This window comes from Arvicanthis niloticus, chromosome 2 (genome assembly GCF_011762505.2).
Source record: "Arvicanthis niloticus isolate mArvNil1 chromosome 2, mArvNil1.pat.X, whole genome shotgun sequence".
NCBI classification, from domain to species: Eukaryota; Metazoa; Chordata; class Mammalia; order Rodentia; family Muridae; genus Arvicanthis; species Arvicanthis niloticus.
This window is the reverse complement of record NC_047659.1, coordinates 12,480,475-12,508,208: the sequence shown is the minus strand read 5'-3', so window position 1 is coordinate 12,508,208 and position 27,734 is coordinate 12,480,475. Positions and strand designations below refer to the sequence as shown.

Sequence of the window (27,734 nt, the reverse complement as noted above, 5' to 3'; positions counted from 1 at the left end):
TTCCTGTCTTGAGTTCCTGACCTGACCTCCTTTCATGACAGGCTATAAGCTATAAGATGACATAAGCCATTTCCTATCCTCTAGTTGCTTTTGGTCAGGGTCTTTATCACAGCAATGGAAAGCAGACCAGGACACGCTACAGTACGATCTATGCACAGCTTTCCTCAAGGACAAAGATACACACAGGATGGGTAAACGTTCATCTGCTCGCTCACCGGCCCATGGGAGGCATCTGCCTGGGCACCTCTGGATCACCAGGGTCCAGAGCCATGGAATTCAGAAAGCAGTGAGACACCTGAGGAAAACACACTCCAAAAAGCTTTTATTGGGTTTAATTTCCAAAGTACAGATATTTGAAGCAATTCTGTAAAGCCCCTGAGTTTTCACAGGGCTTGTTTTGGCTACCGTAAAAAAACAAAAAACAAAAACACGCTCGCACACACTATAGTTTTCCTGCTTGCCATAGGATCTCTTTGGGAGATGGACAACCCTCAAAGGCACTGATTGGTGACATTGGTGGCTCTTGTCCTTACTCAGGCAGCCAGCTCAGCCAAGGCCCGGTCCAAGGGATCCACCGACCAGTAGTTGTCATCCCAGCCAAGGAACCAGCCCACGAAGGAAGGAGGCTCAAAGCCCTGCCTAACGACTGTGATGGGGGTCCGCCTGTCCCGATTCGCTGGATCTGTCTCGATGTACCGCTTAGCTGCAGACACAGGAGAAGGAGGCCCAGGGACTCTCAGGGTGCTCTCCTCAGGGAGAGAACAGCCCTACTGACCACCACCACTGAACACAGGCAGAGACCCCACATGAATTCCTCCCAACACAGGAAGAACAGAAACTTCTGCTTAAATTCCTCCTTCACACAGTTCTCAGCCTTCTCCTGCTTGTATCATCTCCCCCTCCCCCCCCCCCCGTGATTAAAAGATATTAAATAAACTGCTCTCTGATTCCCAGCCTCTAGATTAGCTTCCAGGATCTGCTTTCCTACTTGGGGTCCCTAACAAGGGAATCCCTTGGACATGCTGGGAATTAGATATGGCCTCTCCTGGGTTCCTTCCTTCTTCAGTAAGGCCTCAGGCATTCTGAAGGGGCACATTGATCTCTTCACTATAACCTGCTATAGGTTAGACCTGGAACACCCCTCAGAGCCTCTCTAAGAGGAGGTATCTTCTGCTCGTTGAAGGTGATGAAGGTGAGACCCCCACGCTTTCATCTCCTCTCCAAGTCCCCACCCCATGGCTTTACTTTGTACACACTTCCCACCTCCATGCCTCACCACAGGCTGTCACCAGAGTCAATCAACCTGGGCTGAAACTTCCAAAACAAACCATCTGTCTTTATGAACTGATTGATTCTGGTCACCACAAACAACTATTGGGATATCACCCCAAGCCGGGCTCTAGAAGGTCAGACTATGAGCAGAAAGTCTCCATCCCCACAGATGCTAACTCTCCTAGAAGAGCATCAGAAGCTGCTCCCACCAACCCCCAGCCTTTATCTCACCCCCACCCACAGCCAAAGACCCGCCCCCACCTACAGCCTAAGACTCACCCCCACCCACAACCAGAGACAACCCCCCCCCCAGACCCTTGCGTCCTCACCAGAGGTCAAGGCTTCTGTCTTTTCCTCTTCTTGGGAGTCCTTTCCAACCCAGACAAAGACCTGGAGGTGAGATGTGAAGTGAAAATTGAGTGAGAGGTGCCAGCGACAGTAACTGCCTCATGAAGAACAAGGGTAGAGGAGGGTCCTGGGTGCCAGAAAAAGACAAAACTCTCCACAACTAACAGCCTTCAGACAGCAACTGGAGGGCAGAACAGAGCTGCAAAGCAGCGGCCTACAAATGTGTTTGCCATTAACCTGTTGGTCTATAATAGCATCGTCTTTGAATTTAGTTATCAGTGATGGCCTAAGAATCTGGGTTTCCAGCTTCTCCTGAAACATGGGAGAATCTGGAAGCTGGGCCATCACCTTCACTGGGATGAAGCTGAAAGGGGTGCCCCTTTGGTTGGTAGGTCCAGTTTACCTCAGGCTACACCATTCCTCATATTTCCTCACGTCAGCCTGCACACCCGCAATCACTGCACTACAGAGGCAGAGTTGGAAAAAGCTCTTTAAGAGCTCACGAGTCACACCTTTAATGGTGTAGATTCATTCATCAAAGGCCTCAGAAAGGCTACCCATCACTGCATCTTGACTGACATGTGTCTACAGCTTGTAACGAAAAGCCCAGGTCACTGTGAGTCTTATGTCACACACATAAAAACTTCTGCCGGTTTTTACACACCATCTATTTTTGTTTTACTTTTGTGTGTGTATACATGTGCATACTTGTGCCACAGAACACACACAGAGGTCAGAGGACAACCTTGGGTGTGGTCCTCATCTTACACTTTGAGGTAGAATCTTCTTGTTCATAGTATTGTAGCCAAACAAGCTGGCCCATGAGCATCTGGGGAGTCTCCTGCCTCTGATTCCCTCATTCCCCTCTTCCTCAGGAGCATGGCGTCACAGACAAACCCCATCACTCTGGGCTTTTCCTTGGGTTCTGAAGACCTGAACTCAGATCTTCACACGTGTGTAGCAAGTACTTTATCCACTAGGCTGTCTCCCCAGCTCTGCCATCTATCTTTACGCTTCTTTCAAGATAATCACACTCAAGAAAGACTGTCATTTATCAATGGCGATCAATTTTATCAAACGCCTTAAACAAGAAAATTCCAGGCTCGATGGCTTTTCCTTATTTATAAACGTGTTCCTTATAGAACTCACAGGACTGTGTGTCCCTTGGACTTGTTTCAGGATCCCCAGAACATAGCATTTTGCCTGGAAGATGGTAAAGCTAAGACACACTGGCCGAGGACTGCTAAGAAGGTGCATAAGCAGGTAATGTCACTGACTGCTTAGTCAATGATGACAGCCATATTGTTCAAGCTGCAAACACGGATCTTCCCACTGAGCTGTCCCAAAGCTGCCCCATGGGACAAAGACATGGGATTTTGTGTTCAGCCATTCTACAGCCTGAAGGGTGCTGGGAACAGGTGCTTGATAGAAGAGTTACTGAGCTGGCATTTCCATGGGAATAGATCCAGAGTGGGCAGAGGTCAACGTGATGCAATCCTTCATTCCCAGCATCCCCAACACAGAACACTATGCAGATGCTCAACTGATACTGGGTGAATGAATGAATGAATGAATGTTGGCATCTCTGCTGGGGTCTTAACAGCAGCTACCCTAGCAGATGGCACAAGATGGCTCAGAGGTGGGGAATGACATTTTCAAGCTTCCAAATGACACTGGGCAGCTTACACCTGCACATGACACACTACTAAGTTCAACTTTCTTCAAAGACATATTTAAAGCCAGGACTCACACTCCCCTGAAGCTAGGGGAGAATGACATGATTCAGGGTTATGTGACCTGCATTTCTAGGGTACTGAGCAGATTCCGAAGGCCATATATCTGCCAGGCAGGTCCCACCACTTCCATGTTACGGCTGTGGAAATGGAGACTCAGAGAAGGGGTGTGGCTTGCAGCAATTGCTGGAAATACCTGGTGTTATCTCTTATATCCTTCCCATGGTGGCTCATCTTAGAACTAAGAGTCCAGCTTCTCCCTCTACTCAGGTCTTCTCCCTTTCTCCTTCACTCACCTGGTCCCAGGTGTCCAGGAGCATGACGTCATCAGTAGCCAGGTCTTCCTGCATAAGTTCACCAGGAACCTCTTCGATCTGGGAAGGGTCAAAGGGGGTCAAGGAAGAAGCATCAGCCCCATTGGTTCCCAGAATGAGTTTAAAGAGATATTCTGCCTTCAGAGGCCCTTTCCCTGCCCTGGGCCATCAGACTTTCTCCAGGCTTTGAGGTTCACTGACCCCTGAACATGCCTCCCTCCCTAGACACAAGCAGAGGTGTCATCTCCAGACTCACCACAAAGCGTCCAATCCTGTTGGAGCAGGCAAAGAGTCGAGGAGGATGGGCATCCATTTTCTTGTCCTTAAGCCTGGGGGATGTGCGGTAGGCAGTCTTCCCGCCCAGAGCCTCCCAGAAGGCATCTGTGAGGGGAGATCACACCAGTTGCCAAGGGAAACCCTTGCCCAATGAGCGTATCTCACCAAACTGTGCCCAAATCCAGCTGGCTGCTCTCTACGTTAAGACCCCAAGAGGCTCAAGATGGAAGGGAATGGAAAGAAGGGTCTGGAGAGGATGAGCGGGCAGAAGACACAGTGCAGAGACAACGGCACTGCAGGACCCGGCTAATTATCTTCACTCAGCACATGAGGTGGTAGAGGCCCAGAGTCAGCAATTTACCTAAAACAGCCTGGGAGTAGAAAACCCAGGAGGCAAATCTGTTTTAAGTCTGATTTCCATGCTGTTTCTACAATACCTGCTGTCTATGTGTGTGCTGCCTCTGTGGCCATTTCTACAGAAATGTATCACCTTAAAGGATGCAACTTCCTCGTGTCCACTCGCTCCCACCAGCTACATTTCAAGTCCTCAAAAGCCACAGTGACCATCAGCCATCAAACTGGGGCTGGGAGGTACAGAACACCCATCCTAATAGACGTGTCTGCTGGACAGAAAGACTGCCTGCCCACGCATGCATGGGCAGAGTATGCACAGATCAAGAAGTCCTTCACTGCTTCCATGAGATACCAAGAAAAGGGGCAGGGGGATACTGAGTATCCGCAGAAAAGAGGGCAGAGGGCTGAAGCGGTCCTTTCTCTCTATAGATCGGAAAGTGAGGCGCCTCTCTGACTCTGTCACTCATCGCTCTCACAAGACTTCCTGGGAAATGGTCATCATCCCCTGAGGTCCTCTTGGACCATCCATGCCAAGTTCCCCTTTCTTCAGGAGACAAGAGATTATCCATCACTGGCTATCACCTTCAATCCATCGATACACGGGAGGACAAAGGCACCAGAGAAGGAAGGATGTGGAGATGAAGACCCGGGCAGTGGGAATTAGTGGGTCCCCATGCGCACCTGGCTCCCTGCCTTCCTCCACCTGCGTGTGCTGGGCCTGAAGCACCTTCAGAAGCTCCTGGGCACCGGTTTTCTCTGCCTGGCTGGCTCCTGCACCCACCCACAGGTAGGCGGCAGAGGGAGTTTTCAGCACAAAGGCATCGTTGGAGTTCAGAGCACCAGCCTTAGGCATCACCTGGAGGTGGAGTGGAACAAACGTCACTCAACTATTCAGGAACAAACAAAAACAAAAACCAACCCTGCCCCCTCCTTACAGCCAGGGGACACTGCAGTGAGACAAACTTCTTCCCTTCAGAGATGGAGAGAACAGAGTTTAGAAACTGAGAGATCTGGCTAATACTCATGCTTCTCGGATGTATTGTGGTAAGGGAGAATTATCTGGAATTTGGGGCTGCATTAACAAAAGTTGTATGTTCAAAACAAAGGCAGTAATGGAATAATTCTCCATAGTGCCAAGTCCATAGTATCTACTAGAATGGAATCAGAAACGGTGTCCTGGCTGGACAGAATGAGTTCTAGGTGAGGCGGTGCTGGAAAGTGTGTCAGGGGTAAGGGGCTGCCAGGGCAGGAAGCTCTGGAAAATCTGCCTCCTCCTCCCAGCCAGGTCCACCCAACCCCAGGCCACTGGAGGCCTACTTATCGGGTCTAGGAGACTTAGGAGGGCAGACCTGCCCATGTTCTAGGACCGGGCATTACCTCAACAGCCCTGGTGGCTCCAGAGCTGCTGGCTCGGACTTGGAAGAGGCGGATACTGGCAGGAGCTGTCTGCCCACCATCTCGGGAGGTGCCGCCTTTGTAGATGATCATGGGCTTCCCGCCAAACAGGCTCATGAGGTGTGCGGGTTCTTTGCCTTGGACCACTCGGCTCTGGCAGTGAGAAAGGAGAAAGTCAGCTTTGCTTTTCTCTTCTTTTCTTCCTTCCTTCCTTTTTTCCTTCCTTCTTTCCTTCCTCTCTCCCTCCCTCTTTCTTTCTTTCTTTCTTTCTTTCTTTCTTTCTTTCTTTCTTTCTTTCTTTCTTTCTTTCTTTCTAATGTGGTTCTGGACCATTCCCTCCAGTAAGGCTGCCACACTGTGTCTGACTATGGTTGGGAGCAGCACGTAAGCAGCATCATGATTCTGCAGCACCACAGTACTGAGAAGAGAAAGCTGGAGATGATGTCACTGCCCAGGTCCTCTGGGTGCTGTTTTCCCATCATCTGCCCCTGTGAAGCATTGCCTTGCAGCCTCTGAGTCTGGTCCAAGAACCAGGGAAGCCCAAGTTTATAAACATGACCTTAAAAGGAAGATCGGATTGCTTGAGTACATTCTTCCAGAATGCTGATGTCAGATCCAGACACATGAGAGGGTGAGGGGATGTGAAGAGCCTTTCAGGTCTGTAGGCACCACTGTACCCCATGTGGACACAACTCCCAATTATCCTTATTCCTAGCCTGTCTTCTTACTTAGATCTTAACACAGCACATGGATTTCCTCATCCTAAATGTGCCCTGCAGCGATCAACTGTGTCATCCCCTGGTGGACAACCAAGGGGTGGGTATGGGGACACTGCCCTGTAAGAACAGTGTCTACATATCTGGATACAGACATTAAGTCTAGCTCATAGAAGCCATGCATAAATGTTTATTGCATGGGTAGGTGGGTAGATAGACAGATGGATAGATGTAGGGTGTATGGGTAGGTAGGTAGATGGATGGATGGATGGATAGATAGATGGATGAGTAGGTAGGTGGGTAGATGGATGAATGGATGGGTGGGTGGATGGATGGATTAAATGGATGGGTAGATGGGTAAGTGAATGGATGGATGTGTGGATGGATAGATGGATGTGTGGGTGGGTAGACAGATGGATAGATGAATGGATGGATAGATGGGTGAGTGAATGGATGGATGTGTAGATGGATAGATAGATGGATGAATGGATGGATGGATGGATGGATGGATGGATGGATGGATGGATGGATGAGTGAGTGGGCAGATGCATGAATGAATGGATGGGTAATCAGGCAGCTAAGTGAGCAGACAGATGAAGCCCTGGCTGAAGCCTGACAAGGCCCCGTTTTGTCTCACCTGGACAGGAGTTCCTCCCAGCTCCTCATCCAGCTGGGCAGTCAGGATGGCAGAAGCAGCAACCTCATCCTGGGTAGACTGGGCACCTTGCCTAGAAGAGGGAGAGAGACTGGGCTCTAATTTCCATAGAGCTCTGTGTCTCTTCCTTGCCCTGAGCTCTAGTAACCCATGAAGCTGCTTGTTGTAGGGGTGGAACTGGGATGGAGAAGTGCAGGGACCATGGGGAGATCCAGAGACAACAGCTTCATCAACCTGCCTGCTCCTAGCTCAGGTACACGGGGCAGATTCCCTTGTCCTATATGTACCTGAGACTCCCAGGATCCCCTGATAGACATACAGAGAGGGTACTGAGACTCGGTACTGAGACTCGGATGCAAAGTGTGCAAAAGTAGTCAGGGCATTTCCCAGTATACAAAGATGGGTCAAAAACAGCTGGCATGACATGTGCCATCTATGAAGAAAGACACCAGTCAGTCACCCTCATGGGGGCATGGGAAAGGGACGCCTGGATGTTCGCTGTGTGTGGTAACTGCCCTGAGAGGGAGAGATAGGGAAACTCAAAATCCTTCCGCCTCAGCTTCTTGCCAAGGCTGGGCCTTATGCTACTGTCCCTGGTACATACCATATGTCAAAAAACCTCCTAAAAATTTTGTATTGTATTGTATGTTTTGTTTTGTTTTGTTTTGTTTTGTTTTGCTTGCAACTTAGTGATACAGGCCTGTAGTCTCAGCTACCTGGGGAATTAAGGGAGAAGAATTGCAAGTTCAAGGCCAGCATGGGCAAATTAATGAGACTCTGCCCCAAAATAAAAGGTAAAAAACGGCAGTGAGCTTATTTACAGATCACTGGCCACGGCTTGCCTAGCATGTGCCAGGCTCTGGGTTCAAACTCCAGCATCCCCATGTCCCTGCAATGATTAAATCTGTATTTAGCTTTAAAATGCTGATGCTCTCAGCCGGGCAGAGGTGGCACACACCTTTAGTGACAGCACTTGGGAAGCGGAGGCATGTGGATCTCTGTGAGTTCAAAGCCAGCCTGGTTTCCAGGACAACCAGGGCTACACAGAAAAACCCTGTCTCGAAAAACCAAAACAACAATAACAAAACAAGACAAGCAAGCAAGCAAACAAACAAAAAGCAAATGCTTTTAAAAATATGGGATTGCCATACAATCCGTGTACAAGATTCCTTAACATTACTCTTCATGGGTTTATGGTCATAAAGGAAAAGGGTAGACTGTGGCACAATCCCCCAGAGGGGTCCTAAGCCCTAGAGTAGTCCCACGGGGTCTTGGGTTAAGGCCTGGGCCAGGAAAGACTGAAGAATGGAAATCTGGTGACACAGAGTAGACAGAAGGTGCACAGCCTTACATCAGCTGGCCCACAGCGGCCCAGGCTGTGAAGGGAGGCAGATGTGGCAGGGCATATGTGAGAACTGACCAGGGTGCCTTGTTTTGTTTTGTTTCGTTTGCAACTTTTCAGTGGGTCTAAAATTATTTCAAAATGAAAACTTCAACAGAGAAGAAATACAACAACTATTATTCAGACAAAAGTCTGAAACTGTCTAGTAACAGGGACACCAGTTTCAGTATTGTTTGTCTTTCAGTTCAAGGGGAGGGACCCAGAGCCACCAGCATGCACACACGTGCTCTGCCACTGAGCCACACCCTGGCCCCAAATGCAAACTTAAAGTCTGATAAGATATCACTTTATAAACTATCCATGAGTTTAACAACACAGTCTGCTGAGGTGGATCCAGGGAAACAGGGTCTCCTGTATGTAGCTGGCAGGAATACAGGGATATGAAAGGCCCGAGGCACTAGCTGGGAAACCAGGGCTATCTATCGAAATGACTGACAGGTCCATTGGCTCCCTGAGTCTGGCAATCCACTCCTGGGAACTCATTATACAGACTTCTCTAAATACCCATCTGTTTGCTAACAATCACTAATGCTGATGATACAGCAGACTAGCACCCAAGAATGCATGGGTACGAGAGCTTGTCAATAAATCATGGTATGGCAACCCCAAAAGAATGGCACGGCTGTTAGACACACACCCACATCAGGAAGCTGTCGGTTTCCAGGAAGGTAATAGCCAAAAGGCCAGCTACAGGGCAATGCACTTAGTGCGTGCTTACATTATACATCCTTCCAGTAATTCTGCAGAAAGGATAAATAAAAATGGCCAAACCAGTCAAGAGGTAAAGGATAGGCTTGGCAGATGAGTCACAGGTATAACAAAAAGTTCAGAATGACACCGTTAGGCTTTGCTTTAGGTCTGGAGCAATGTGATTGATTGTAAGCTCTGCTGTAAAACAATTATTTAAATTGGTGTATGTAAACACACCAATTTAAATAATCATATATATATAATTTTTATATATGCATATATATGCACATATATATAATTTATATATATGCATATATATATACATATATGTATATATATTTTTTCTGTAGTACAGGATAGTCTGTAATTATTACAACAGAAACCTCTGGAAGGATAAACTGGTATTAGCACTTGGCACTGCCTGGCAGGAGCTGCTGGGTTGGTGTGTCTCTGTCCCTAAGTTGGGCATGCCATAGTCTGATGACAAGAAGTTCAGAGTTGTGACTCTGCATGAGAATGGGTCCTAGCAGGGTATCCTGTCCACGCTTAGGCCTCTATACTCCAGACTCCTCAAATCAACTCATTCTCTTCTCTTAGTCAAGGTATTCAGGCACCGTCGTGGCCCCTCACACTCCCCTAAGACTCAGCAGACAGCCCAGGCCCCTCACCAGTTGTAGATGATCTGTCCCTGGCGGCCACCGTGGCGGTAGTTGTACAGAATGATGTAGCTGTCGCCTCCATAGAACTGCCCGTATGTGGCAGGGTCCACTGGCACCTTGTTGGAACCTTCAATTCTCCAGATCTGTAGAGGCAGAGCTGAGGTCAGACACTACAGTGTGCCCTCTCACCCTGGGCAAGCTGGAGACTCCAGTACAGTGGACAGTGTAGAGAGCAGGACAAGATTTCATGGGCGTGTGGTGCCATCCAGGCGCAAGCAAAGTTAAATAATTTGCCTGGTACACAGAGCCACTGAGAGGCACAGCAGGCTATGATGCCAAAGTCCCTGCTCTGGCTTCCCATCACATATGACCAGTGATCTGTTCTTCCCCCTGAAAAGACCCCCAAGACAGCTCTAGATTAGAAGATTGAGCCAGGCCTGAGTCAAACATAAGCCCTGCCCCTTGAGGGTCATATGATTTCCAACAGGACCTCTCAGAGCCACGGTTTTCTCACTTGAAAAGTGATGGTGACAACAGCCTTAAATGGTGTCAAACCTTAAATTCTAGTCATGAAGATGCCATGACGCCCCCTTACCACGAGCTAGCTCTATTAGGCTCGACTGCTATTAAACAGGATTGGGATTGTATCGCCAATATTTCTACTCTCCTATGGAGTTTATGGATATCTCATTCATCTGGGCCATAGTTGGGTGGCCTCGGAATGACCCCTCTGCAGGCGGATCTGTACAGACAGCTAGTGCCAGCGACTGACCATCGGGAGGCCCTGCAGTGACATCTGGTGGTCAAGTGAAGGCACTGAGCCCGCAGCGTGGCGTCTTGAAGGGGATGGCTCAAACCTCATTTTATGATGAGCAAGTGAGGCTCACAGAGGCTCAACTCCGTCTACCAAATGCTTTCACCGCCTCCTCTGTACACCATCCAGTAGCAAGGAAAGAACAGCACCCACGACAGTAATGGTGGCCGTCGCTATGCCTCTTAGGGAAACAGTGGACGCTGGCCTGGAGTGTACTCTGGGCCCTAAGCATCTATGAACACACCTCCACCTCTCTACCTGCTCCCCATCTTCCCACTCCCAGCTGCCTTACTTTTTGTCCCTACCTGACGACCCCCGCTCCCAGATGTGCCAGCCCTTGTTTCTGCCTCCTACCTATTTTTATGGAGGGCTTCTAAAGCACAGAACCAAATCTGTCACACATCTACTAAAAAACAAAAGAAAACCCAAAATATTTTATCACTGCCGTACCCCGTGCACTGCATTCATGGTCCCTGCTGAGAATGCCACCGGCTCCAGCCTCCTCAAACAGCAGGTCCTGCCTGGAGTGTGCCCCTACTCCCTTGCAGACAATTCCCATCCCTACTGTGAAAGCCAAGCCCAATCACCCCATCCCCACAAAACCCCAGAGCTTCCCTTCAGCTCAGGGAATAACAGATTTCAAGACTCTACTGTGACTGTGGTCACCTCCCCTCCCATCCAGACACTCCTAGGGAAGAAGACAGGGGTCTGGGAGTCTGGCAAAGAGCCTGGCACACAGTAGGTACTCAGGGAATGTGTGTTGCAAAAAAAAAAAAAAAAAAAAAAAAAAAACCAAACAAACAAAAAAGTGAAAGTGAAGAATCTCACCCACCACAACTGTGGTGAAAACTTGGGAGAAACACCCTCAGGGTGGCAGAGGGTTGGGTGTGAGCTGTAGTAGGTACCTAAGGGAGACAGCAAAGGGAGGTGTCTAGCCAAAGCCAGCCCAGGCACAGTGATTCTGTAACAAGCACTTAGAAAGTGGTGGGATTTTGGGGGGGGGGTTGTTGTTGTTGTTAGAAAGCATTGGCTCACAGGGTAACTGAGGACAGGAGGACACGGAATTCTCCATCTTGCTTAGGTCTGGGTCACTTACTCAGCTCGGGTTGTAAACACGTTACTTCCTCGAGGGGAGTCTTGCACATCTGTCTCACCTGCCTTTGAGCCTTCAAAGTTGAAGGCACACAGATAAATCATTGTCCTGAACCTGTGCTCACTCTTGAGGGGCTGGTCGCCTCCAGTGATGGTGCGTATCCAATAGGGCAGGGCGGTACCCTGAAGTCAAACTGGCCTCACCTTCGAACCAGATATGAGATGATTGACCACACCATGCTTGGCCTAAGACTGCTTATTCATACACACCTCTATCCCCAACTCTCCATATACCTAAGCCCAGAGCTCATGTCCATGTCGTGAAGATGGACTCGGGGAGTCTTGAGGCCCCTTTTCTTGTTTTCTCCAGTTTGGCTACATTGATAAAGTCTCAATTGGAGCTTTATCTGTGACGAACGGGTGACTGAGCCTGGGCTGTGGAATCCTTTGCTCTGGAACTGTGGTTCCCGTTACCTGTTTCTGGCCAGTGCCATCGTCGTCCATGCCATGCTGGGCAGCCATGGCGGTGGAGGTGTGCAGTGTAGCAGCATCGAAAGGCACACGCTCCACGTTGGCAATGTGGCTGGAGAGGTAGCCCAGGCCGGGGCCGTCTGTCTGGTCTGGATCCCGCCAGTTCTTAAAGAACTGCTTAAAGAGAGGGGTCTCGCCGCCTTCTGGGAGGACTGAAACCTGGGAAGGCAGGAGAGGCTTAGGAATGTGGCAAGGCTCCCTAGCAGGGGTCTTAGGGAGCCTAAGGTGCCTGGCTGGTCCCTGAGGAGGATGGGGGACCTTCTCCATCTCTCACCCCCACTGAATATGCCTCTCCTTGGCATCAGACCCTCACCTGGGTCTGCCTGGGGTACTCCATCTTGGAGATGAAGTCAGAGGCCATTTTGAGGGCAGCCTTCCGCTCCTCCATGTTGGCCTGCTTGCCTGCCAGAAATCAGAGGAATAATGCAAGGTTAGCAGCCAGAGGTCCCTGAAAGGGGGAGCCAACCCACCTCCCTACTCCTTACACATAGACAGTAGCCAGGGAGCACCACCCCTAAGCACTGAGGGTTCCTAGTTTTGAGAAACACTCCCCTCTCTCCTGGCCAATAACTGCAACCATGACAACCACTCTTGTTGATTTACTGAACACAGATTCGGTGCCAGAACTACACACAGATTATTCCACTTAATCCACACAATAGCCTTAAATCATGGAAGTCATAACTGATTTGTGCCCTCTCGTGTATAAGGAAATGGGGGTCTCAGAGAGGTCACAGGAAATTAACCTGCCACATCGGTACACCCAGGCTGTACACTTTACACAGAAGCCTCCTTCCAAGGCAAGATGATCTGCCCTATCCACAGCCTGGCCTCTGCTCCAGTCCTCAAGAGCCTTGAAGAATCAGGCGAGGCTCTGGCCAGTCCATGCCCACATCCCTCAGACAGACAGCCCAGCCTCAAGGCCTCTCAAGTTCTTGCTGTCTCTACCCACTTCCCTCCCTTCCATCTTCCCACCATCAGTGTCAATGTCTGAGGAAGTACTGGGGGTCTTCTCAGACATCTCTGGGCTCTCAGAAACAACCCAGGCCCAAGAGCCTCACGGGAGCCACCCATCCACAAAGACTTCCCTGGCGCCTCCTGGTACAATCTCCTTCACAAAAGGCCCCGATACCTAGCAAAGGGTTCCAAGTCTTATAATAATATACTGTTTAACCCTGTTCAGCATGCTGGGGCCTAGGAAGCACTAGACCCACAGAGTTTCAACACACACACACACACACACACACACACACACACACACACACACTATGGTGTCTATTAACTTCTTGGAGGACTGATCTTGTAACACAATTGGCAAACACTCACTTGAGCCCAAACAGGGACTCGGGCCCAGCAAGGGCCTAAGATCATATAGCGAATCAAGTGTAAAATGAGACATTGATTAAAGATCCTGATTGCCTTCCAGCCGTCTCTAGCACTCTGTTCTCCCTGGGACTGAGAATCTAGAAACCTGTGGTGACAGGTAGAACCTAGGACCTGCCTTATACCTTTCCAAACAAAGATTTTCCCATCTCTGCCATGGTCCAGGATGAAGCAGTCCTCGGATCTCAGGGCACCCTGGGCGAAGGGGTTCTCATCAGCCACAAGGGAGACTGACATGCTACCGCCATCATTGGAGACCTGTGGGGACAGAGAAGGAGTGCGTGTGAGCACCAGAGGCAGGCAGAGGGGCAGATCAACATCCAGGCCCACCCAGCTCTGCAGCACACCCAAGCCTTCTTTGGCTCTTCCACCTTGCATGTAACACGGATGCTGCTGTACCTGGAATAGGAAGGTGGGTAAACAGAAGAAGGGAGGAAGAGCTTGAGGATGAGCATGTAGCTCGCAGTTGGCCGAGTGCTAGCCTAGCATGCACAAAGCCTGGGTTCTATTCCCCCTAGCACCACATAAACCAGGGATCACAGTGCACACCCTCAGTCCCAGAACTCAGGAGGTAGAGGCAGGAGACCAGAAGTTTATCCTTAGCTGTGTAGAGAGTTGAAGGCCAGCCCAGGATATGTGAGACACTTTTACTAAGTGTGGGGCCTCTGAAAAGACGTAGAATTTGCTGAAAAGCTTTTGAAATCACAAATAATGAAGAAGAAAAATGACAACCAGCAAACATGGTGTGCTGGCCTGGACCATGCTTGGAAAGAACTCGGGAGAACCAGAATCACGCCTATAATGGGTGGACAGCATTGACCAGTCTCCGTCGCTTAGCTGACAAATGTTCCTGCTTACTCACGTTAGGCTAAGGAGAAGCTGATGAGGGTTATGGAATATCTGCAATATTTCCATAAATCTAAGAAATTCTAATATAAAGAATTCACTCAATTTAGAAACAAGAGACGTCCTCTATCCAAATTTCACAAGACCATCTCTGGGTAGGCAGGGACTTCTGAGTCCCTAAGGAGGGAGATTCGGGAGCTGGGGACTGCCACACAGCAAAGCCCATGAACCTCATCCCAGATTCTATAATGACAGGGAAGGGGAAAGGGCTGGCACCTGTCTGGTGTATACAAGCCAAGGCCCAGAATGAGCCCCAGCACTGAAAAGGAGACCCAACTACACACAAGGAAGACATCATCCCTCGCCTGGTTCTGCAGTGTAGTGTTTTCCTAAGGTACTATCTTATTCCCAGCGCTCTGGCACAGACTCCCAAAAATCCTTCAGAAGTTTGCAAAGATGACCCTCTGGCTGGGCACAGTGGTGCTGACCTGTAACCCCAGGACTTAGACGGCTGAGACTTGAGGGTCAAAGCTAGCCTGGGCTGTAAGACGAGATCCTGTCAAACAAATAACAGTAACAAACCCCACAAACCTAACCCAAGCCAACCAAAACAACAACAAAAGTTGTTTCTATTTTGCAGGGAAGGGGCGAGGAACCAAGTACAACATGGTCCAGATGAACTCAGCACCCCTCTTACTCACCGGCTTCACACTGGGACCTGGGACATCAGTTCCTCAGCCAGGGCAGCTGTGGAGAGCAGGGGTTGGGGGGGCTGCCTCCCAGCCTGGCCCTGTATGTAGTATGGGAGATAGTATCCTGGGGCTCACCTTGTAGAGCTTGGCCAGCCTTCGATTGACTGCATCTTCCTTGGCTGTGTCCTCGGAACCTTCAGGTAGATCTGGCTTGGGACCCAGCACCTGGAGGAGGTGTCAATGGGGTGGAATGAGCATGGAGATTTCTGAGGGGGCTCCCCAGGAGGTCAGGCTTCATGGACAGCCATGCCCATGTTCCATATGGAACCTGCCAGGCCCTGCCATCTTGAATCTACTCCTTCTGAGAAAGAACTCGCACCAGGTACCAGCAGTCCTTCCTTCCTTCCCTGTGCCCCGCCCCCAGGCTGGACTTTCCCTCGTCTTCTGCTTTTCGTCTGAGCCAAACACAATTGGCAAACACCTTCTAGCCAGGACTGGAGGGGATCTTACTTACCATTCTCCATTCACAGAAAGAGGAACAGAGAGCCGGAAAGACATGCTCACTTGTCTACTCGGCTTCTAGGAGGAGGCTGTCAGAATTGGAACCTCAGCTGTCATCACTACAGAGCTTAAGTTTGCTCTGCTCCATTCTGGCTACTGTCCCTGGTGTCTGAATCTTTTTCTTTTTCCCTATAAAATTTCTTTGCAAAAAAAAAAAAAAATCGGAACTAGATGTCCTCAGCAAGTTGGGGTAAAGTGGCACAGAGCAGACACTTTGACTCCTCTTGTTCCTGGGGAGCCTTACTTCTCTGTTGAAAGTGTAGCTGAGGTGACAATCTCATCAGTTAACTGAAGGAGCCGTAAATAAACAAGCAAGCACGTCAGAAAAGGACACTGCCGGCTGCGTCTCAATTGTTTCAGCTAGCCCAAGAACTGCTGGGAGGACCTCTTTCCTAGCCTGCTTCTTTGGAAGACTTGGTCGTCCTTGCTGAAGGGTGTGGTGTACACTCCCAGCATGCCTCACACCTGAGATTTCAGCTCAGGGAAGTTAGAGTTTCAGGAAGCTGTCTTCCTAGTCCCTAAATGTTCAGGCCAGGTTAAAACAAAACAAAACAACAAAGCAAGGTCTTCAGAGGCAAGGACGGGGCCTTTCCAAATCAGTCTTCATAAAGAAGGAAGGAGTCGCCTGCTCCCTGTCCACCCCACCCATATCCCACAGTCACCTGGAGCATCGCTTCTGGCTCTCCTCCCTCTTCAGACACATGTACTCGGGCACGTCCACTCCTCTCATTGTCCCGGATGCCCTTGGACAACTCTGTGGCCTTCAGCCTTTCAAATCTGTTGCTTTTGGAGCCACACCACTGATAGATATTCTGTAAGAAGACAGAGAGCCCAGGAAGTCAGGGTCCAGCCTTTGCACAAGCCCACCTGGCAGAAGGACAACATGTAGACCGTGGCTATGAACAAGTTCCCCTTGGCCTGTGCTTGTCCAGGTGAGGGCTGGCAGAGGGCACGCACGTCACCCAAGGGCAATGGAGTTCTCTACATTCAAGGATTCTGATTGTACAATGACATCTAGATTGCTGGTCACTGTGGCTTGCATATGACTTGTTCCTCTGAAGTTCATGTTTAAGTTTGATGGCACTGTGGCAGTGCCGGGGAGTGGGGTGTGGGGGGAAGGCCTTTGTTGGTTGCTAGGTGATTAGCAGGATTAACAGTTTTCAGGGGTACAGTTTTTCCTACTATAAAGCACATCACCTCTGTATCTCCGTATTACACACAGTCATTTGCCTGACTACACTGGTCATTTTATAAAGCACCCTATCGGTCTCCAGACAGTGCTACCAGATCTCTCTCTCCCCAGCCTGTGAGCCTAAATCAACTTTTACTTACAAGTTACATCATCTCTGAGCTTCTGTTATAGAGACCCCTGCTGGTGGGAAGCAAAACTGCACGCACCATTTGTTCCCAGCATCCCCAGCATTTCTGACCTACACCTTGCCAGTGTGCTAATTATTTTTACTGTCAAGTTGACACAACCTAGAGTCACTTAGGAAGAGGGGAAACTCAACTGAGAAACCGCCCAAATAAGACTGGCCTGAGGCCATGTCTGTGAATCATTATCTTGACTGGTCACTGACGTGGGGGACCCAGCCCATTGTGGGCAGTAACTTTCCTAGGCAGGCGGGCAAGCAGTGTGCCTCTGTGGTTTCTGCTTCAGTTCCTACTTGAGTTCCGGCTTTGATTCCCTTCAATGATGGGGTGTGATATAGAAGTGTCAGAATGCTTATTACAGCCCAAACCAGAGACCACCCAAGTGCCCAGCAGCAGCAGGGATAATGAAACATCGTTTCTATAGAGTTAACTCTTACAAAGCAAGAATGAGTGAGCTCCTACAATATGGAGGAATCTCAGATATGCAAGATTGAAAAGAAGAATTCAACGTAAGAGAGGAAGGTCTCCTGCACATAATTTCAGAAATGAGCAAAAAAACCTGAGTCTCTCCTTTTGAGAGTTCCAGTGGCTGCCCTCAGGGCAGAGGGACTGGGAGGAACAACCAATGCTTTGCAGAGAACTGTGAGGTTTTGTTTGTTGGTCTACAGTTAGGAGTTGGGCAGGTAGACTCACTGGGTGAAATACAGAACAGCAGTTGGGATGATAAGACATCTTGCCATGTCACCTCAACAAGAAACTATGCTGGGGCAGAATAGGTGGCCCCGCAGTTAAGAGCACTGGCTGCTCTTGCAGAGGACCTGGGTTTGACCCCCAGAGGAGCCAAGTCTCTTCTGGTCTCTGTAGGTACCAGGTACACATAGTACACAGATGAATATGTATCCCCAAACACGCTTTCACATTCCACAGGCTCATGTGCACAGAAGTTTTAGGGTGCAATGCCCGGCTGTGACCCCATTTGCAGGTTTGTGCTCATGTGGAGCTATGAGGCAAGTCTGTAGGAAGCATCACCATTAACCTGTAAGTGGGCCTGGGGAGTGTGTACCATGTGCATCAACACATACTAGGTACATAGGCAATCAATGATGTCATATGTATACTGTGGGCAAGTCTAGGGGTGTGGGCACTCATTGTAGGGTTAGTGTCTGTGGTGGACGAGAACCTACAGTTTTTGCCCACAACTGCCACGTGCTTAGAAATGAGTGTCTATATGCTGAAATGTATATAACTGCGCATGTCAGACACCAGGGAGGCTGTATTTCAGGAACCCTGTGTAAATGATGGGAACCCTAGGTCCATGCATACATGCACGACAAGCTTGAGTCTACATGTGGGAATCTAGAACCAGACTTATCCAGTCTAGATCTGTCTGGCTGACACATCCAGCCTCAGGTCTCCATCCCCCAAGTGTCCATGCACCCCTTCACAATTGTCTTCCCCTCCCCAGAGTCAGACCTGGCCAAGTTCACCACAGTGGCCTTGGAAAAGGGCAGGCAAGACTCACATTTCCCAGGTCCAGAATGAAGCAGTCGCCGTTGTTGAAACTGTCCCAGGACACAGGTACCTCAGTGGCACGGGCTGTACGGCGTCCTTTGACCTGGAAGAGCCTCTGGACCACCACCTCATTGGGTACCACATGTTTGAATCCAGATGCCACGCCTCCTTTCTGTCAGGTCAAGGGGACAGTGTTAGTCCAGGGGATGAGGTCTGCTGACATAGATACAGAGGGGGCACAGAACTGAGGGGAGCAAACTTCCAGCTAGTGAGTAGATGCTCAGTTAATCCAGGACTTTCACTGTTACTATGTCTGATACTGAGACATTCTTTTCTGAGGTTCAGAAAAATGAGTAACATTTACCAAAAACACATGGCTAAGAGGTATTAGATTCCCTACACACTGCATCCCACTGACTCTTACATCCCACCTAAAAGATCCCTGGAGTCACTTCCTGGATCAAAGGACCGAAAACATTCCTCTCCAAATCCAGCGTTCCTCAAGGGGCACAATGTGGTATGTTACACAAACTATTCAAGGAAAGGGATCTGTTATCCAAGTCTAGGTGATGTTCCTTACTCACTGACCCTGACTGTTACACAACGAACACAAACATACCAAAGGTTCCTATGGTGAACACCCATGCTGTCCCTGTTTCACACAGTCTCTCTCCCTAGCTCACTACTCTTCTCCACCTCACCCCGTTCCAGCACCTGTTCGTAAGACACTCACTGGTAAGTGCTAACACAACTCATCTCAGTCCTTCCCACCCTGCGAGGTTCTCTGAAGGTCATCTTAGATACCCCTAGCCCACATCATCCTGTCTCCTTGCCCCTGCAGGGGTTCCACTGTTCCACAGGTTCACATGAGCCTTCAAAGGCGGGTAGAGGGAAAGGACAGGGAAGGGACAGCGGATCACAGCAATGGATGACTTTCAAGAACCCTCTCCCCTCTCTCAGCCTCAGGCCTCTCCTCCATCCTTCAGCCACCACCAGATTCTGAAGGAGCCTGCTCATAGGCTTCCTTGTCCCAGCTGTCACACACACACACACACACACACACACACACACACACACACACACACACACCCTTGTTTCAGCAGGAAGCCAAAGAAGCTGTCTGGGATGTCTCCAGTTTCAGGTACTCACCAGTCCTCCACCTGACTAACCTAAGCCAACCTAAGTCAAGGCCCACAGAAGTGAAGTGACTTCCTCAGGCATGCTCAGCAGGTCAGTGGCACACTCAAGGCTTCCAGCCTTGCTGCCTGCTGTGGGTCCCATAAGTCTCTCTGTTCCACACACCATGGGGCTGGAAACTCAGAGGCTTCTATAGGTTCTCAGACCACCCCAGCCAGGACCCTATCGGTCCATCTTCTTGCACTGACCCTATCCATACAATCTCGATGGGTGTAAGGAGGTAGAGGCAGCCATTTTAGGAGGCTCCTGTTAGGCACAGTAACAGTAAGTGGAATGGGCTTGTTTGTCATATGATCATACCCACTATGACACACATCCCACATGTATCTCATAGGTGAGGAGAGCAGAGCCCACACATGAATGAACTCGCCTAAATTCTAACAGTGGGATGGCTGGTGCGGCCGAGATCAAACCCCAGTGCATCTGAATCTGCAAAATCATGTTCTTCCTAGTATCAGATCTTAGGCCTAGGGAGAAGCAGTTTTGCGTTTCTGAAGGCTGGAGCGCCCTCTGGTGTCCCTTCTTGGTGCGGGCATAAAGCCTATGCATTGCCCATGACCAGGCAGCGCTGTGGTGTCAGTGGGTGGAATGACCTCGTTGTGGGGCAGGGCTACACCCATGGCTTCCATCTTTATTTGGAAAGTTCACAAGTCAGTAGCAAGCCAGGAACTTTTCCCATCACAGAAAGAATAAACCTGAGGTCAGGTGGCCATGATGTCTGGGATCCAAGAATGAAGTGAGGTCTGGAGGAAGGCAAGGGCTGAGGCAGTCGCTGGGGACTAAGAATTAGTCTTGATGCACACTACTCACTGCTGCTGACCCAGGGAATGATACTTGGAGAGATACACATACACATATATGCATACATACATTTATACGCAAACACACCCCCACACATATACATACACATACATATATACACACACATATACTCACATACATGCACATACATATATACACACACATATACTCACATACATACACCCACATATATACATATACAAACATACATACATACACACATACACATACATATATACATATACTTACATCAACACACATACATGTATGTACATTTATACATGCACATACCCACGCATACACATATGCACACACATACACACATGCACACATAATAAATGAAGCTGGTTCTCAGAAAACACCAGTGGATCTACAAGGGAAAGGATGGGAATTTTTAGAATTTTTTTCTATTACTCTTTTTTAACTTTTTTTTTTTAAAGGATTGATTGTTGCTGTCTCATCTAATTTTTGGGTGAGGGAGGAAGAGATCAGCATCAATTCTTTGAACAAAATTCTACAAGGTGAGTTGCTTAAAGAGCCATTCTCTGAATTAAAGTCATGAGGCTGAGAGAGAAGTTTGTGGAAGAACCAAAATGACCAACCATTTGGTCTGCACCTTCAGAGGTGAGGTCCCAGAGTCCTTCACTTCAGAGCTGCTTCTTAGTCTTGGCTAATGTATACCAAGCTTCATATTGTGAGATATGAGGACGTATATACACATACATATACTCAACAGGAGGAAGGAGAGAGCAGGGCACTAAAATTTTCATGAAAAAAAAAAACAAAAACCTAAAAAGTCAAACCGAGTATATAACTAAAAAAACAAAACAAACAAACAAACAAAAACTCCTTGGTGAGGCTGGACCTGTGTATCTTCTAGCTCAGAGCCCTTCCCTAACCAAAGGTCCCAGCAGACATCTGGTTTCTAACTGTCTCGAAGTCCAGGGCTCCCGGGACTCATGGGACCAGCTTCTCTTTGAGCAAAGGACTTTAAATAACCCCAGCTTTTTGGGGGGAGAGGGGTAGGGCTCTGGGTGGAGGTGAAGGGGAGGGCAAGTGATAAGGGATTGGAACCCTTCCCACCCCCACCCAGGACAGTGACTTAGGAATGACCAGGGTGACAACAATAAGCACAACTCTCCCTGGTGGCTCCGTGTCCCCTCTCTGCCCCTTCTCTGACTCCTGAGACAGAGGTGGTTCCCAGGAGGAGGCTTTCATAGAAACAAGTCTTGTGTGACAAGCCTGGCTCCTTCGCATCTATAATAGATGAGGGTGGGGAGGCCGAGAACCTTGGTCTGGGCCTGCCAAGTGCGGGGGCGAGGAGATGGTAAACAGGGCTGGCTGCGGGCCTCATCTGTCCTCCAGGGGCCAGTTTCTTTCATGCCTGAAGGCTCAAATCTGAGCCCTGATTGGGATCTACCTCTCAAGTGGTCCTCAGAGCATGGTCCAGAACATTCCAGAAAATCCCCTTGATATGGGAGCGGCTAGTTAAACATACAGGTGATAAGCCCCACAGGGCTATGACGAAGGACCAGGGACACTTGAAACATCCACTCTGGGCTGGCTCTGGGCTGTGTTAGACCCTTCATGCTTGAGTCTGAATTTCCTTTGCATGACTCTCCAGCTGTGTGACCTTGGGCGGGTGCTTAACATCCGTGCACCACACTTTTCTCATACAATGGGGTCAGTGCTGGCCAGAAACTCACAGTCTGACATGAACTGAGTATAGTGCATAGCACATTCCATGGAAGGCACTGGACATAAGAACATCCTACTAGATTGTAGGTTCATTCCACAGGACCTCATCCTTCCCATCTATGAAATGGGACTATCACCGACGCCCTAACAGCAATAGTGTCTTCTTTCTCTTGTTTCTTCATACATACATACGTACAAGCCCATGTGCATATGCATGCATGTGAATATGCATGCATGTCAGTGTGTGCACATGTCTGTGTAAGTGTGCGCACACCCACAAGTGCATATATGTATGCACACATACACACACATACATATATACATACACATACATACATACATACATATATACATACATACATACAAACATACAAGGTGTGTACATAACCTGGCCTCAGACACAGTATCTAGCAGAGAATCAATCACCTTGAACTCTTGATCTTTTGCCTCTTTAATTCTGGGTTCAAAAGTGTGTGCCACTATGCCCAGCTTGATCTAGGAGCTTGAAACCATCTGCTAAGTGAAGACTTCAGTCTTCCTGCAGCCCAGGGCTGGGCTCCCCACCTCTCCTTCCCCAGGACTGCAAGGGCCCCAGACAACAGCACGAGGAAGAAGGCAGCTGCTCAGCTGGGCGGCAGCAGCTGTTCGGCACGGTAACCCAGCAAACAGAGCTGGGTGGATGCCAGGGAAGGCAGCCCAGCCCCACCCAGCCTAGGCTGCTGGTCCAGGACACACCCTGCCTTGTTATCTAAGTCTCATACTCAATCCCTGCCCCTCCCCTGGGAAGGGAGTCACATCTGCACTGACAAAGAGGACTCTAAAGCCTACACAGGGACAGCGGCATGGACAGGGCATGTGTCCTCCTTAGAACCAGGTCATGGGAGACAGGGCCACTTACTGGAAACAACACTGGGAGGCAGGCAGTCGATGTGGGCTCTGCCCCTACGTTAACTCACCCTGTGTCCCTAATCCAATAGATCAATCTCACTGTACTTTAGTGCCCCAGCCCCTATAAAATGAGAGATGGGGGCTCATCTGGTTCATAAACTTGTAATCCCTTCTCTTCCCTACACAAAGAGAGCCGAGCTTCATAAATATCCAGCTTCTTTGAGCCCTTCAAGGAGCCAAGCCCCATGTGGGATATTTCCCAGCAGATCTGTTCACAGCATCCTCTCCCTGGCCCAGTAGGGCAGGTGTAACTGGCTCTCCAGCAACCAGAGAGGAAAGGCAGGAATCAAGGGGCTAGCTAGAGGCTGCCGAGCATACTGGGGTACAGTTTCCTGGGATCCCAGCTTGGTTTTGCTCTGGCTGAAAGCTTAGGGAAAAAACAAACAAACAAACATGGTACAGACTTGTAAAAGTCCAAGTTCAAGAGGAAAGTGTAGGGGATGGGGGTTCAGGAAGAGGGATGTGAATGGAACAAGCCTGTCTAATACTTATCACAGGGCCCTCTGCCAACAAAGCCTCAACAAGGACCCGGTGCAGGATCGGGACTTGGCACATTCCCTGGGACGATGTGAGAAGGCTCCTGTGGGCTCACTGCGGTGCTGTGAATACTCTACCAGGCTGGAGAGAATCTTTTCACTGTAAGCTAAGGAGTCACAAGCTCAGGGAGGGAGTTTGGTTCATCCAAGATGACAATGGTAAGGACACAGTTCCTGGCTGCTAGACTCCAGAGCTTGACACTTGGCCTGTCTGTCCATCTCTCTGCAATGCTGAAAGACTGTGAGCCCTGCCATTGACCCAACCCACCTTGTACTTAATTCCAGACTTGAAGTAGCCGAGGAAGGTGGATGACTCAAAGCCCTGAACCTCACGGTGCTGCACAGCCCGGCCGTTCAGGTAGTCATCCAGCTGCACGGTAAAGATGGCGGCAGCCCCGCTCTCGTCCTGGCTGCACTCATTGCCTAGGGAACATAAGGGCAGCATGAGACTGGCTTATAGAAGGTTGTCTCAGCCCTTTGGGAAGGAGGCATGCAGAGCCAACAGTTCTACTCTGACCTGGCTATAAAATTTGAGCAAGTCCCTCCCTGCTTTCCAAGAGCCTGTTACTCCATCTGTATAGTAAGGATACCTTAAAACAAACAGATCAGAGTCAGTGTTATTGACTCTAGGCTCCCGGCTCTGAAGAGAAAATGAGGGAGTGATTGGAGCTGAGCCAAGGAAGCACAGTGGTGGGGGCGGGGGTGGGGATGTAGGGTCTCCATGACATCTACAAAACTTGTTTCTCCTCTCGAGGTAGTGTAGCTGTCCATTCTATAGAAAAAAAAAAACCCTGGTGAGTTACTGAAGGGCAGATCACAGGTCAAGGGGCAGAGCTGGGATCTGAACTTGCCAAGGGTGGCTCAAGACAAAACCACTAACAAAGGCCTGGCATACAGAACACTCAGTTCAAAGACTCCAGGTACATCCACTCTGTTGGGGGAGGGGTCCGGGCTGAGCAGGAGCACCCCACTCACCCAGCCAATAGTGGAGGTCATACTGCAGATTCCCGTTCCTCAGCTGCACTGTCTTCAAGATGACATAGGCGTCACCTGTGAAGAAGTCTCCATAGAGGTTGGGGGGCACAGGTACCAGGTCAAACTTCTCCACACGCCAGATCTGCAGGCCAGGCTCCTTCCCTGCCTTCAGGAATTCGGGGTGCTCCACCACCATAGTGCTAGGCTGCAGAGAAAGAGGACAGCACCTGAGCAGAAGTGTGGGTCTCAGCAAGGAGACACCCCAGGCATGAGGGAGGGCAGGTTCCAGCACCAAGAGCGGCTCACTTGAGCCTCGTGCTCTCTCTGTGTCAGAGGAGAATCAACCCCTTTCTGGGAGCTAGGAAAACATATACTCTATTCTTCAGCTCTGGCCAGGCCAGGCTGTCTCCCTTTCTACTCTTCTACTTGGTGATGTATTGGAGGAGGCAGAGAGTGCCTCCCTGTTTTGGGTGGTCAGCTAAGGCACAAAGAGGCAGGCTGTCTTTCAGGGAACCCCAGTTGGGAAACAACATAGAAGGACAACCCTGGACTCCAGAGGCACTCTCTGCATCTATGGATAGCCGCTCCCAGATGGCAGTGGCAAATCTCCCAGACCCCAGGGACTCTGCATACTCTCTCCCAGCACCTTTATGGCTTAAAATGCATGATCCACCCTTACTCTGCAAATGGAGACACCAAGGACAAAAAGGGAAGGGGCCTGATCCTAGGTCCCATGTCCTGTTTAGTTTTGCTTCTTGGAAGAGGAAGGATCATCACAGCCCAAGAAAGGACTGGCTTAGTGGGCACAAGTGGCCTCCTGCGCTGCTGCCTGCCTCCTCCCTCCTGCCCCGCCCCAGCCTCCCACCCACCAAATTTCCATGTCTTGGAAAAGGGAGAAGGATGGAGTCTGAAGTCTGCAGGGGGTGGGGGTGGGGACCTGTTAGGAGAAGGTTTGAGGGTGGGGAAGGCTACCAGACATGCTCTGGGGGTGCCAATGGGACAGACGGTTAGGTTTGCCCCTAAGGAGGGAAGTCAGCAGGTCACCTCAGACAGAGGAAGGTTTGGTTGGAACAAAAATCAGGCAGAAGTCAGAAGCGACTGGGGTCGTGGAGCATAGGAACGTTAAGGGGAAACGACGAGTGGGAGGGGTCGGGTAAGGGTATAGAGGAGAGAATAAAATACAACACTTTCATAGGGAAGACAGAACCGGGAGGGGACGGACACGACAAACAGCAAACGCAGAGGAATCTGACTGACAAAGACCAGCAAGAAGGGCAGTAATTAGACGTGATAGAGGAGATGGGGTCCGAATCAGTAGTGGGGAAAGATCCGGCCAAGGTGATGTTAGCCTGCAGGGAGGGAAATAGCTTTGGCCCCGGCCCCCCCCCCAACCCCCGCCCCCAGGAGCCCCGAAGCAGCAAGACATACTTACAAAGCAACAAAACAGTTTTTCCATTCTACACCTGAATTACTCCCCTTTTCCTAGCGCTGTATCTGCAAGAACTTACAATAGACAATTACTCGGGGAGCCCCGGGGACCCCGGGCACTCACCCGCGCCTGAGACACCCGACTTTGGGGCGCCCTCTCTCGGGCCCTGCCCCGCGATGCGGTGTCTGCATGGGACGGCGACAGTGCGCACAGCGCCAGGACGAGCAGTGCGCAGAGGTACGGAGCCATGGTGACGGTGAGGACCCAGGCTGCGGCCGCGGCCCCTTGGTCGCCCCAACCTTTAAGTAACCAGCCATCCCATCCCGCCCTAGCTGGGGACCGCCCCGCAGGGAGGGCCTTGCGGCTCGCGGGAGGCGGGTATCTGTCCGGGATCTCTGAGACATCTGGGTTCCCTTCCCACTGGGACGGACCCGACTGGGTGCGGTCGCCCCTTGTACCCTAGTTTCTAAGCGGGAGATCCGGCATGTGGTCTGACATACAGCAAGTCCTAACTCAGTGAGAGCTGTTTTTCTGTGGTCCATGCAACCCCCTTCTTACCGGTCCAGTTAGCAGGGCCAATAAAAACTAAACAAACAAGAAAACCCACCTAGCATGAACTAACACGTTTGTGACCGTTTCTAACTCAAGTACTCTTTTTGTTTTTTGTTTTGGTTTTTGTTTTGTTTTATTTTTTGGTTTTTTCAATAACATTTTTGGTTTTTAGAAGGTGGGTTGGTTTTTTTGTTGTTGTTGTTGTTGTTGTTGTTTGTTTGGTTGGTTGGTTGGTTTTTGGGTTTTTTTGGTTTTTCAAGACAGGGTTTCTCTGTGTAGCCCTGGCTGTCCTGGAACTCACTCTGTAGACCAGGCTGGCCTCGAACTCAGAAATCCGACTGCCTCTCCCTCCCAAGTGCTGGGATTAAAGGCGTCTGCCACCACCGCCCGGCTCTTTCTTCCTATTTTGTTATTGTTATTTTGAACAAATCTTAGGTTGTCTACAAAGTTATCACTGTTGACTGGTTGCCTTGCCAGGGGACACTTGTATCCATCCCCTTTAGCGGATGACACCTCCATTTCTTTCTGCAACCTTTCTTTCCTATTTCATGTCCTCTCCCCTCTCCTGGGGAACCGGGATTTGAGTCTCCCCTCATTCCTCAGGCCATCCATCATTTGGGAAGATCGGACCTAGGTTAGACTCCTAAGTACCAACCTGCTTTTTCCTGTGCCTCAGTATCCTAGTGGTTGTGGATGGTTAGATCAGGCCTGCTCAGATAGCCTGGTCTGCAGGTGACAATGCTCCCTAGTCCCAACTCCCTTGGGAGCCTACATTGCAGGACTTCTATTTAACTTTGTCCTCTCCCTCCCCAGTTTCTTCCCACCTAAGGAGAAACAGTTCACAGCCAAGGGAACACAGAGAACAGCTGAGACTGAGGGCTATAGGGGACTTTATTGTGGCCTGGGCCTTGAAGGTTACTAGAGAAGGAGACTGAGAGCATTCCCAGGGGAGGGAACACATATGGGCAGAGGGTGGGCA

The 27,734-nt window shown here is 49.8% G+C and overlaps 1 protein-coding gene across 3 annotated transcripts; it reads right to left on the bottom strand.

Moving 5' to 3' along the window:
• Positions 1–300: 300 nt before the first annotated feature.
• On the bottom strand, positions 301–26,503 carry LOC117702952 (gelsolin). Of its 3 annotated transcripts, none has more exons than XM_076928588.1 (17): positions 26,283–26,503; positions 24,775–25,001; positions 24,068–24,222; positions 18,630–18,791; positions 16,396–16,545; positions 15,308–15,397; positions 13,760–13,892; positions 12,565–12,653; positions 12,195–12,410; positions 9,824–9,957; positions 7,046–7,136; positions 5,675–5,845; positions 4,979–5,153; positions 3,924–4,048; positions 3,650–3,727; positions 1,602–1,662; positions 301–703 (listed from the first exon to the last, which is right to left on the bottom strand). In XM_076928588.1, exons 1-17 carry the CDS (start codon positions 26,450–26,452, stop codon positions 534–536), a joined length of 2,397 nt encoding a protein of 798 aa, XP_076784703.1. In that variant the 5' UTR covers positions 26,453–26,503; the 3' UTR covers positions 301–533. The 3 variants fall into 3 exon arrangements, with proteins under 3 accessions (XP_076784703.1, XP_034350133.1, XP_034350134.1); XM_034494242.2 differs by having other exon boundaries at positions 24,775–24,979; positions 26,327–26,502; XM_034494243.1 differs by having other exon boundaries at positions 24,775–24,979; positions 26,207–26,358.
• Between the last annotated feature and the right edge of the window lie 1,231 nt (positions 26,504–27,734).